General features: G+C 38.4%; 1 protein-coding gene across 2 annotated transcripts in view; it reads left to right on the top strand.

The window, feature by feature from the left end:
- The window catches only part of FAM19A1 (family with sequence similarity 19 (chemokine (C-C motif)-like), member A1), a 560,030-nt gene extending 547,143 nt beyond the window's left edge, over positions 1 to 12,887 (top strand). For both annotated transcript variants that reach the window (XM_011947170.1, XM_011947168.1), the window contains exons 4-5: positions 6,048 to 6,172; positions 11,754 to 12,887. In XM_011947170.1, coding sequence (XP_011802560.1) covers positions 6,048 to 6,172; positions 11,754 to 11,771 — 143 coding nt within the window. In that variant the 3' untranslated portion in view covers positions 11,772 to 12,887. The remainder of the gene's footprint in view (positions 1 to 6,047; positions 6,173 to 11,753) is intronic.
- The last annotated feature ends 548 nt before the right edge of the window (positions 12,888 to 13,435 follow it).

The raw sequence follows: 13,435 nt of genomic DNA, 5'->3' as shown, positions 1-13,435 counted from the left end.
GACCCGCCAGCACTTGAGAAGTTGTGAACATGCTCATTTGAGGCATTTTTCCCTTATCAGTTGAGTGTTCCTGGAGGAAGGTCTATTAAACTCCGTCATTTTGCTTCTTAGTGTACATGCTTGAGCCCACTCATCCAACTCCTGAGATCTTATGGGGAAGTTGCTGATGACCAGCTTCAGGTGTTTTCTATCTGTTGGGAGACTGCCTTTCCCTGGCACTGGCTGTGACCAATTATTGTTTTAGAGAGACAGTTTAACAACCACCTGACCATCCCCTGATGGTTGCCAGGCATTCCTGGTGGGGGGTCATTTCCTGCCCTGTTCATGTCAACCTAACTACCTACTTTAACAGAGTTACTGCAAAAACTGAGGTAATACATTTAAAATACCTAACAGAGAAACACATAGGAGCGCTCGATAAATGTTAATTAATCTTTTTATTATTGCATTGACTATCTTAATTCAAAATATTTAAGAATTATTTATCTTCATATTTTTCTTAGGTAGGGGTGAGAATTTTCTTCTCTCTGAAGGTTCCAATCTGTCTGTTGAAATGAAAGGCCAATAGATCCACAGAGGAGAAAGTATGCAAATGTATTAATATGTACAGAGACATGGGAGTACCACAAATGTGAGACCCCAAAAGAGCTGGATGACTGAAGTTTTTATACCACCCTGAGGTTACAGAAAGAATAGGGGCTTGGGTCTTCTCAGGGGGAGGAAGGGGAGGTGGCATCACTGGGAGGGGCAAAACCTGGCAAATCAAGGCTGTCTTCTTATGCAGATAAAAGCCCCTCAGGTATCTTGGAGCACTCTCAGAAAGAATAAATGGTAGCCTGTGGTAACGGTTTCTCTGTCAGACTTTGAGTCTTTTTTTTGCGGGGGTAGGGGCATTGGGCAGTGCTCAGAGAAAGTTCATTTGCATCCACTCTTTACTTCACTAATGTAGATTTCTTGTTTACATACAAATCGTATGTAAACATAAGACAGCATTTCATAGCTATTTCTGTGTCTACAGCCCCTCTGAATAGCCATCTGAAAATATGCCAAAGAAGTAGTTGCGGGGGTGCATATCTGGGTTCCCATCACTTATCATAAGTATCTCCATTAGACAAAATTGTAAAAACAGTTAACTAGCATTGATATTAGCTCATTTAATTAAATCTAGTAGATCAATTCTCTTTCAAATAACCTGAAGGTTTTTAGGTAGCTTTCAGTTTGGGTGAAGAGGAGGCAATCTTGAAATTCTCTCGTTGTAAAATTTTAAAAAATATATTACAGAAAAAAATGAGTTTATGAGAAAATTATGATTGGAGAATGTAGCTTTGCAAACCAAAATAATAATAATAAAAGTCTGGGATAGGTCTCAATCAATTTGGAAGTTTATTTTGCCAATGATGAGAATACACCTGGGAAAAACAGACACCAGTCACTGCAGGACTGTGGCCTATACTTTTTCCAAAGAGAGTTTTGAGGGCTTCAGTATTTAAAGGGGAAAAATGGGCCAGGTGGTAAGGAGAACAAAAAAAAAAAAAAGAGGAAGGTATGTAGTAAGGTGAGCAGTCACATCCTTATGAGGCTATATTAGTCCGTTTTCATGCTGCTGATAAAGACGTACATAAGACTGGGTAATTTATAAAGAAAAAGAGGTTTAATGGACTCACAGTTCCATGTGGCTGGAGAGGCCTCACAATCATGGCAGAAGTGAAAAGCACATCTTATATGGTGCTAGACAAGAAAGAATGAGAATCAAGCAAAAGGGGAAACCCCTTATAAAACCATGAGATCTCAGGAGACTTACTTCTATGAGAACAGTATGGGCTTAGAAGGAGGCAAAAAAAAAAAAAAAAAAAAAAAAAAAAAAAAAAAAAATGCGAAAAGCTGACCCCACTGAAGGATATGAATTATTTGCATGACTGTGAAAAAAGGGTGACAAAATGCTAAGTTGAAGGACTGTTGGGAAAGGCAGTTTCTTCTCATGCTAAGACCAAAGGGTTTCCATTCTTGATGGTTTAGATTCAGGGCAACGGTTTTGAAATATTAGGTGAGATTTAAGTGGATACACATCAGAAATGGTAGTAAATGTGACTGGACTGTTTCTGATTAAGTGCTCACCCAAAGGAAACTTCAGATTATAGGTTTTCAATAAACACGGGCAAACCTTGATTTGTATCTTATGTATGTAACTGGAGATTTTATAATTTATTTTTGTTCCCTTTCAGTAGTGTATGTTTTTCTTGCCACTATAACATGTGCTTCTCTTATGTAATATTGTCATCTGTTCATTCACATAAATAAGTACTTTTACCCATGACAAGAATCTTCCTTTACTCCACGCCCAGATACAGATCACTGCCAACAAAAACAAAACAAAACAAAACCTTTAAACTCTCAATCATTCTATACCCTGTAGAGGATTTGTGTCTTCTGTTAGAACTCTATGTTTTACCATAATATTACATTGTCTTACATATGAATAGAGCTATTTAGAAGAGTTTACCACCTATGCTTACTGGCCATATCCAATGGAATTGCATCATACGTAATTTGGTCTGGTTCACATTTAAGGTAAAAATTAAATATGGCAAAATTACCCTTGAGAAATTTCTTAAACTGACAATATAATAGAGTAGACATGACTGCATATAGAATCCTACTGTCACTTTAAGGGAAGAGCCTGAAGCACAAAATGTAATTTGAAGAGTTTATTTGAGCCAACATTACGATAGCTGCCTGGAAGACTCAGACCCAAGTAACCTTGGATATGAGCTCCACTGGCCATAGTTAAAAGCAGGTTTTTAAAGGGGAAAAAATGGGGATGGGGGCAAAGTTTTTATTAGGAATTCTCATTGGCTTACAGAAATAACGTTAATTAGTGATTGGATATCCATTGCTAAGCTATAGGGCATGGGATATGGTGTCCACTGAGGCATTATTAGGTTAATGTATAGCTATTTGCAGCAATTGCAAGCCATCTCCTTAGATGAATGCATGTCTCAAAAGAGAGGAAGCAGGGTGTGATTGCTATCTCATTTTATACCTCCCTGGGCCCAATAATTTGAAAATGCTCACACTCCTCACATACAAGTTCTTTTCTTTCCTTACTACATAATAATTTTATTCAAAGTAAAGATTGAGGAACACTGAATTCTAAAGAAGGGGAAGACTGAAGTAAGAAAAGCATAGAAGGAAAGCCTAAGTGCAGAGAGATGTCTGGATGTTTAAACCATTCTGCTTTTAAGTCAGCAATCTCATCCTCTAGTGGACACTGGATAGAGAGATTTTTTTTTTTTTTTGAGACGGAGTCTCGCTCTGCTGCCCAGGCTGGAGTGCAGTGGGGCAATATTGTCTCACTGCAAGCTCCGCCTCCTGGGTTCACGCTATTCTCCTGCCTTAGCTTCCCGAGTGGCTGGGATTACAGGCACCCACCACCACTCCCGGCTTTTTTTTTTGTATTTTTAGTAGAGACGGGGTTTCACCATGTTAGCCAGGATGGTCTCGATCGCCTGACCTCGTGATCCACCCGCTTCGGCCTCCTGAAGTACTAATTAAAGGCGTGAGCCACCGTGCCCGGCCAAGAGAGAGAATTTTAATGTGCTCCTGCTTTGCTGCAGGGTTTACTCCATCCATTTTAATGTTAATCCTCTGTGATGTTATCATATTTCATTCGGCTTCTTTGTTGTTATGAGACTTAAACATCATAGTAGAGAGCATCTTTGGAACATGGAGGGTGGAGGGGAGTGAGTAAAGAAGAAGGGTTCTGGTCCAGTGTAAAAACAGCCAACCAGAAAGCATCGTGAGACAAACACCTGGCTGACATTTTGAGGATTCTGAATGGGAAAAGCTCAGGTGGAGTTGGGAAGAGCTAACACAGGGAGGAGCTACAGCAATGACTGGTGCTTGTGTAGAAATTATTTTTCAGTCAAGGCGTTAAGGGAAATGGAGAGTCTCTTGATTTGCATTGAGTGACTCTAGTTACTGGTTTTATAAAATTTTGTTATCAGAAAACCTGTGCTGTAAATATTTAATACATACACTAAATTCATTGCCAGCTTCCAATTGTGGTCATTCTTTATATCCTCCTGAAAATTAGGGCAGTTTTATCAGAGGCTCAACTTTTCATAGTTCCCCCCACAAAAGGTAACCACAACCCATATCAACTATACTCTCGATGGTAAGGAAATATTTTCATCTAATATTACTCTTGACTTTTATTTTGCAACTTTTCTTTCGTACTTTCAGTCAATTCATTTTTTCTTTTGCCAGGCCTTTGAAATTCTTCAGGGCCCTAGGCTAAGGGATAAACCCTAATGCTTGGTGGATAAATTGGCCTTTCTGAGAAGAATGCCTCAGTCATTCTGAAGAATATTGAGGCATTTTGTCCCCTTCGTTGAATAGAAATTGTGCAAGTTCTGTGCTCTACAAAAGCTAACAACATGAAAGTTCCTCAAGACCCAAAAATTAAGTGTAGGGGGCAAAGAGAAACTTCCCCTTCATCTCCTGAAATTTTGATGAAAAATCAAAAGGCACGAGGGCAAAAGGCAGATTAATAAAAGAAAAGACATACAAATTTATCAATATGTACATGAGGGAGAATCACAGTGATTACACTAACCCCCTAATGGCATATAAAAACTTAAATACTACCTTGAAGTTACATGAAGAATGGGGACTCAGTGCATGGCCCAAAAGAGGTTATGATGGTAAATCAGGTTATATGGCAAGACAGGTTAGAGAAGGGAGAGAAAAAGAGGACTGGTTAGCAATGTTGGTCTCACAGGTAGCAGCCCTCAGAGAAAATAGATGGTACATATTTATTTTATGCCTTTAAAAGTTTCAGACTCTCAGTTAATTTTTCCTAGACTGGACAATGGGGACTTCAGAGAAAGCCTGGTTGTATCAGTGCAGATTTTCAGTATAGATACAAATCTCCCCCTTGAAAGATAACTTTGCTGGGCTACTTTTGTTTGCTGGCTCTCTGAACAGCCATCTCACACTATGTCAAAGAAGTATATTTTGGGATAAAATATTTTTATTTCCTTCATGAGTCTTCCTCTTCCATATGCTTTCATCATAAAAAATTTAAAAAAAGATTTTTTTAATTGCCTGTGGGTTCTTCCTGTCCACTGCACAGACAAAAACTAACTCACTGAGACCATGATATTGCAGTAAAGAGTTTAATTAAGGCAAGGCTGGTCACATGGGAAACCTGGAGTTTTCACTCAAATTAGTCTCCCCGAAGTCTTGGAGGTTAGGATTTTTCAAGGGTAGTTTGGTGGGCAAGGCGCTAGGGAATGGGGAATGTTGATTGTTTGGGGATGAAATCATAGAGGTGTGGCAAATGGTCCTCATGTGCTAAGTCAGCCTCCAGGTGGGGGCCACAGGACTGGTTGAGTCCTGAGTGCATGGGTCTCAGTGGAGTCAGTTGGTTGCTAGAATGCAAAAGTCTGAAAAACATCTCAAACAGTCAATTTTCAGTTCTACAATAGTGATGTTATCTACAGGAGTAATTGGAAAATTACAAATCTCGCAGCCTCCAGAACAATAGCTGATTATCTTTTAACTACTTCTATATCTTAAGAGAATTCAGGCCTCTCTCATAGTCCTAACCTTGTGGCTTTTCATTAGTTTTACAAAGGTACTTTACTTTTGGGAAGGGTTATTATTATCCTTGCTTTAAGTTTAAACTAAATTCCTCCCAAAATTAGCTTGGCCTATGCCCAGAAATGACCAAAGATAGCTTCAATGTTAGAAGCAAGATGGAGTCAGCCATGTTAGGTTTCTCCTACTGTCATAAGTTTGAAAAGGCAATCTCAATCCCTAACAAGACGCTCCTTGATGAAACCAGACCACATAATTATATTTGCATTGGAAGACACAGAGATTAAAATCTCATTTTTCTTAACAGAATTTTCTTAACTAGTCATGGAGGATTAAAGAGGACTTAGTGTGCTTCCAAGAACATGGAAATCTGCAGAGGGACACAACGTCAGTGTTCAGGTTGTTTGGATAAATTTCAAACACAGTTGTTTCCTGTTTTTGCACAGCCTCCATAGTGATTGGGAAATGGTGGTGTGAGATGGAGCCTTGCCTAGAAGGAGAAGAATGTAAGACACTCCCTGACAATTCCGGATGGATGTGCGCAACAGGCAACAAAATTAAGACCACGAGAGTAAGTGCACTTATTTCAAATGTATTTTGCATGTTACAGACTGTACTATTTGAGTTTGGGCTGTGCAAACAGCATCCACAGAAGCTTTGCACAGGAGAGAAGAACGATTCTCCTGTGACAGAAAGCCTTCTTAACTATGCAGATCAGTGTCCATCTATGAATGAGGCATTAGAGATTGAACTTGACTTTTCCACACTGAGCAGTTTAGTGTTTCTGTCACAGACTCATAAATTAAGTTGGGTTTCCAGTCAGAGGGGAGAGGAATCATGAGGTAATTATTCGGATAACTCATCCAACATCTATAGTGCTCAGAATGATAATCAAATAAAGTTCCTCCCTAATTCATCCAGATGATTTGCTGAAAGGGTCTGCGTTTAAGTATACCTACAGAAGCCATTCTCTAATGGTTCTTTAAAAGAGTTCTGTGATGATCTTTCAGAGAACTGAAAAGGGTTTCGGGGCATGAATAAATCATTCTTTGATTTCTCTGGTTAAATCAGGAGTGATCTTCTAAACAAATAACAACCTTTAGGGTGGGGTAATCCAACCCATCAGAATTGGTGCCCTGATGCTGGAGCACGGCAGAAAGACTCAGCTAGCCAGATATTAACCCTGTAGTTACTGGACAGCCTTGGAATCCTAAAGGGGACAGGTATGGGAGATGCTCCGGATGCTTAAGACAGTAATTATAAATCCACTAATAAAAAAGTATGTCAACCTAACAAGGGTGGTCATATGTATGTGTACCCATTGAGTATCAGCCCTGTTTCTCTCTCTTTGTATGTATGTGTGTGTGTGTGTGTGTGTGTGTGTGTGTGTGTGTGCATGCCTGTGTGTGTTTTAATTTACTGGAGATTTTTTTGAGAGAGGGGGCTCTCATTCTGTTGCCCAGGCTGGAGTGAAGTGGTGTGATTATAGCTCACTGCAGCATCTAACTCCTAGCCTCAAGCAATCTTCCTGCTTCAGCTTCCCAAAGTGCTGGGATTACAGGCATGATCCACCATACCCAGCCTATGGAGTATTTTTTAAAGCAAGCTCCATTGGTTACAAATCCTAATATGCTGAACTTTTATTCTACCAAAAGTCTGATGTATTTGAAAGGATGTCTCTGTTTCCTACCCCTTATTATTAATCTTGACTTACTCTTCCTTCTCAGTATCACCTTTTCGATAAATAAAATTGGTTCTTGCATCTTTGTAATGCAGAAGACAAAACTAATGCTACATAATACTATATAAAACTTATTTTTCACGTATAAAATAGGTGAAAACATTTCGTGTATCAAATTTCCTTGCCTATTTTGACCACATTGACTGGTAGTAAATGGCCATATATTTCCGGCTTGCTACCAGGAGGGACCTCTGAACCACCCTAGCTTGCTAACATGCGTCTGTCTGTGCCTGTGTAGCTTAATGTGGATTATCCTGTTTCATTTTAATGAAACACCTACAAAAGACATTATTCAGAAATGAGCCTGGTTTATGCAACTTATCCACAGAAACCATTTTAATTAACTAGTGGAAGGTGGGATATTAGGTTTCCCTTTGGTTACTTTTGCCTAAAAATGATTCTTCTGAATAATTTGAAGTTGCCCTCACAAATTGGTTTGTTTTAAGCTATTCTGAATGATGGCCAGTATGATTGGAATCTAACCACCTTTGTTTTAAGCACATTGCTGATATATTTCCTGCCAAATCTCTTTGTTCTAAATAACTGATTGCCCTTTACTGAAGGCAAGTCTTGCTCTCATGGTGTCTCTAGATGTGAAACTCAGTAGAGAAAAATAATTCAAGTCAGGATTTAAGTATGTGAAATTCCAATGATACCACCTAGGAGACTTTTTGGAAGACAGAATATAAACAAAACAAAACGAAAATAGAAACAGAAATTGTTAATGTTACTTTTTTGAGACCAATGTAACTGTCTTTTATTTGGCCTCTGTAGAGTACATTTTAAAACCATCAGATGTGTTGCAGATGCACCCTAGACATTTTCCGATAACACAAGAGTATTGTGTAGGATCCGATCACAGTAACAGAGACTGGAGCACACCATTTGCTACCTCCCTGGGTGGGCTGAATTCAACCCAAGCAGTTGAATGGATGAGATAAATCAATTACCATTGCAGTTGGTTTGAAAACAGAGGATGTACCTGTTCTGACGTGTACATCCATTTCAAGCAAGGACACAGGAGACTACTCTACAGCCATGTGAGCTGCACACCAGTCAGCTGAGAATTCTCAAGTCTGTCCTTGGAAAAGGAAAAAGAGGACACTGGAAAAGCTGTACTTTTTAAACCTTCAGAGGACTCAAATACTCCTACTGACATACGTCCTCCCTCCTCCCTCCTTCTCAAGAAATTCACAGTGAAATAAGCACTTTTAAATACAAAGGGCACCAATGAAGTCCAGATAATGTATACAGGAACCATCTATTCTGTGTAAATGGTGTGTCAATGCCAGTCCTTAGATTGTGTGCTCTGAAAACACATTTTATATTAACTTTTCTTCTATACCTGATGTATTCGTCTCCATCAGAGCACAAATATGCTTACTCACTTCAAATATTGATTCTAACAATTTGACTTTAAAAATGGTTTAATTCACAGATGTACTTTAATTATTATCAGTCACATGTTCTCATTGTTCTGCTGTTATCAACGAGGTAAAAAGAAAACTACCTCTTTTGTTCTTTATTGTGTAAGACTAATTCAAAGAGAGTTCACTCAGGAGAAGAAAAAAGTTGGAGAAACACACTCAGATTGTTAATAGCAACTGAGAGTTTCCTTCATACTATTATTTTAAAAGTAACTTCAATATAAAGATAATCACAAGAAAGCTTCCTGAGACTTCATTCTCTTTCCTATAAAAGACTGTTTCAACCTTCATCTTTTGTAGGTTACTTCCAAAATAATCATCGTGAACAAAATTCTCTTCGAAATGTGGATAAATAATGTTTCAAAGTATGATGTAATTTAAAACTTTATGGTATTCATTTTTTAAGGAAGGTGAAGAGTAGAAATGCGGTGGTTCATCTTAACTACCAGACACCCCAGAACGTCTGGACTAGCCCAGGTAACAGGCCACAGTCTAAAGAAAAACCTCAGGAACAATGGATATGAGTGACATTATTACCACAGAAGGAAGGAGAAAATATAGGTGGAATTAGGCAAAGCCTTTTCTTTCAGGAGATTTGAAATAACTTTTTAAGAGAGGAAGACTCCTGGCTGCCACCCCATAGAAAAGAAGCATTCACCTTGAGAGGTTTTCCAAGACCCCGCCTGGAATAGAATAAATCTGGCAACACACACACTTCTGGGGAGAATCTCAGTACATCTGGGTGAAGTTTCATGGCCAAATTATCCCCCTGTGTTTGCTTGATCATTGTTTCAATTGCTTTATTAAATCGCTTTGTTGGTACTTAGGAGCAAGACTAACCAACCACAATATTGACTAGAGATTTTGTTCTTGCAGTTTTAGATACCTATTTATTTATGTCTTTTCTTTAAATTATATCAAATACATAAGTTTGAAAGTTGGGAAGGCTCTATCTCATGTATTCAGATACATGTCTATACCTTGTATATTCAGGAACAATGACTTAATTTAGAAAGACAGACTTCCCCCTTAGAGATGTAAAAATGAAAAGTATCTGAGACAGGTCTTACTCAATTTAGAAAGTTTATTTGGCCAAGGTTATGAATGCATGACCTAGAGGTAGGTCTGTGCCTTTCTCCAAAGATGATTTTGAGGGTTTCAATATTTAAAGGGAAAAGGGTGGATATTGAGGAAAGAAGCAAATTTTTAAAGGTGTGGTTAGATAAGAGACAAATGGTTACATTCTTTTGGTCTTTGACCAGCCTTTCACCAAATACACCATTTACATGTGGGTAGGGGGTAGAGGAAGAGCCACCTAGGCCTTCATCTAGCTCAGTTAATCTGTATTTTTACATCAGAAGATGCAATCAGATATACATTTGTCTCAGATGAGAAGAGAATGACTTGGAGTTCTGTCCTTTGTCCTGCACCTGAGAAAATAAACTATCAATTTACATTGCCGGAGTAAAATTCAACAGAAAGGTTTTAGGGTAAAGATCTGGGACCCACAAGGAATTTCCTTGTGGTAAAATTGTGAGTGAGGTATGTGGCTTTTGAAAAATCTTTCTAGCTATATTATTTAGGAATAAAATGAGAGGCAGGTTTGCCTGACATCATTCCCAGCTTGAATTTCCCCTTGGCTTAGTGATTTTGGAGTCCCTAGATTTACTTGCCTTTCAAAGACAAAATAAGTTGTTTGACAATGATGGAACAATGTCAGCTAAAAACTGAATGTCAGTTATTTGGAGGCAGGAAGAGGAAGAGAATGAAATGAGGAGAAAACCAGTTACTGGAAAAGATAAATTAACAGGTTAAAATAGCAGAACCTAATCTGGTATAATATCTTGGGAAGTAGCAAACTACGCTGGATTTGCTTCATTCCAGTATGTGAATGTCTCTCAGACTAGTGAGAAAATCAACAAGTTAGTACACAATGTAAAGTCAAGTTTTATTTCCTAAAAGGAGGAGGCAGAAGACCCCAGATTGCACACTTAACCACTATAGCCATCTTGTCAAATCGGTGTTTTCTGTAACTGGCCCAACACAAATCCACCCGCCTAACTCTAAAATCCTTAAATGGACTTCTACCTCTAGCCTCAGAACACTCAACTTCTAAAACTATAAAGAAGTAAGAGATAATAAAGAAAAATGCCATATTTCCTAGAATTCTAGAGTAGGAGTATCAACTCTATCAGAATTGTTATTTATGCTTGAAATTAGTGGTTCTCTGTACATGTGTCCTTTTGAATATTTGAACCTTTGGTACCCTATTCAAGTGGATTAAAAGACATCTACAGCAACAGAAATGTAATCTTGATTGCCCTTGAACACTACGTCATTGAGTGCAACAGTTTCTCACCTTGTACAGGAACAGATTCTCATCTGTGTGTTCCTACACAGATGTGGTCTAACCTTGGCAACGACCTCATGTGGTCTAACCTTGGCAACGACCTCACCTCGTGCCAGCCCTCTACATCTTACAACAGACCAACTTCACAAGACCGTGGATTAACTTACTCAGTTCAAATTCTCATCAGATAGACACAGGACTGATTACATAACATGCAGGCCAGGTACAAAATGAAAGTGTAGAGCCCTTGTTTAAAAAGTATTAATAATCTCAAGATGGCAACAGAAGAACATTAAACCAAGCAGGAGGCTCTTTCCAGGATAGGGCCTTGTGCAACTTCATAGGTCACATGCCTAGGAAACCAGGCCTGGATAGGGACTGTTCCAAGAGTCTCACTCCTTAGGAGTGACGTCATCAATTTATTGCATTGATAAAAATATGGTGGCCTATCAATATGATTTGATCACCATTTGAAAATGACTGCTCTAAACCTTAAGATTTTTGACTTCAGATCATCTGAAAAAAAGCAACATCCTGAAGATCCAAAGTGTCCTCATTTTCTGCGTAATCACATTTCTTTGTGCCTTCATTTTGCACTGTTCTCCCTGAAATGTCTGTCTTTTTTTGGTTTCAGATTCACCCAAGAACCTAACAGAAGCATTTGTGGTAGTAAAGGAAAACCAACCCTCTGGAAAATACATTTTGAGAATCTCAAACATCTCACATATATACAAGCCAAATGGATTTCTTACTTGCACTTTGACTGGCTACCAGATAATGACAGTGCGTTTACTGTGTGTAACGAAATATCCTACAGTGAGAAGACGCAGCATTTTGGCAACACCATGGAAAGTGGGCTTAAAAAAGGGTTTTCTCAGTGAAATTTTTGGGGATCATGAAGAACGATCAACTGTCTTCTAATCTGAATCTATAGTTACTTTGTACCATTTGAAATATATGTATATATATATATAATATTTTGAAATATTATCTATTCTCTTCAAGAAATGAACAGTACCACAGTTTGAGACGACTGGTGTACCCCTCTGAGTTTTGGATGTTTTGTCTGTTTTGCTTTGTTTTGGTAGTCATTTCTTTTTCTAATGGCAAGGAAGATATGTGCCCTTTTGAGAATTCAAGATGGCACTGACACGAGAAGGCCAGCTACAGGTGGACTCCTGGAATTTGAGGCATCATAATGATACTGAATCAAGAACTTCCTTCTGCTTCTACCAGATGGCCCAAGGAAGCACATTGTCCTGTTTTATTACTTTCTACCCTGTGCAATATTAGCATGCAAGCTTGGCTTACATAATCATACTTTATATTCAATTGATATATAATAACCGTTCTAACCTCTTCCAGGAAAATATTTTTAGAACTACTAGCTTTTCCACATATAAGAAAATGAGGATTCTAAAGGGAGCCACTCCACCATGCTATTAAGACTCTGGCAGAGTTATGGGTAGGATATGGATCCCTACATGAATAAGTCCTGTAAATACAATGTCTTAAGGCTTTGTATAACTGTCCTAGACTGCGGAAATGTCCTCTGATTAAATCCAAAGTCTGGCATCGTTAACTACATAGTGCTGTAGCAACAAGTCTTACCATGGCATCTCTTTCTATGTTTGCTTTGCTTTTTCCAAGAGTATTCAGATCTCCTCTTGTGAGATAGGAAGGCTATGAAAGCAATTAGGTTTCAGGATGATCTATGTGACCAAATGTTGGACAGCCCTATTAAAGTGGTAAATAACTTCTTTCTAAACCTACCTGTCTTCTTTATTTTGCCATTTATTTTTAGTGAATCAACCTTAACCAAATCCAGAGAATGCCCTGCTCAGAGACTCATAGTCAGCCAGAACTTTTCCCATAAGGTCTTTGTTTCCATTGTGGCTACTATTTCCATTGTTAATATTTTGAAAATCAGAAATCCATCACTATAACTGCCGTGTCCTCAGTCAGCAAGCCGAAATGTCAGATCCCATTACTGGGCTTTCATAGTGGTTACTGGAATAATAGATATGGGGCTAACCCCACCAAAAAATGAATGACCTTTTCTTTTCTTGAGAGTTGTTCAGCTAATGCTTATAAGAAGTAAATATCTACTTAAGTTCTACTTTTCCTGGAGATCGCATAATCATCCTTTCTGTTCCAGTCATCTTGTAAGTGTATCAATTTTTATGCAAAATACATTCTCTGGAATGAATGTTGTTATGGCTTCTTATTAGGTCAGTAGCACATTGGGTCCCATAGTTTCAACTTTTAAATTTAAATCTCAGGTCAAATTGAGAGGCTTCCCTATCTCTATCAAGA

Source organism: Colobus angolensis, unplaced genomic scaffold (assembly GCF_000951035.1).
Source record: "Colobus angolensis palliatus isolate OR3802 unplaced genomic scaffold, Cang.pa_1.0 Scaffold26, whole genome shotgun sequence".
In the NCBI taxonomy this organism is placed as follows: domain Eukaryota; kingdom Metazoa; phylum Chordata; class Mammalia; order Primates; family Cercopithecidae; genus Colobus; species Colobus angolensis.
This window is presented reverse-complemented; position numbering and strand designations above follow the sequence as displayed.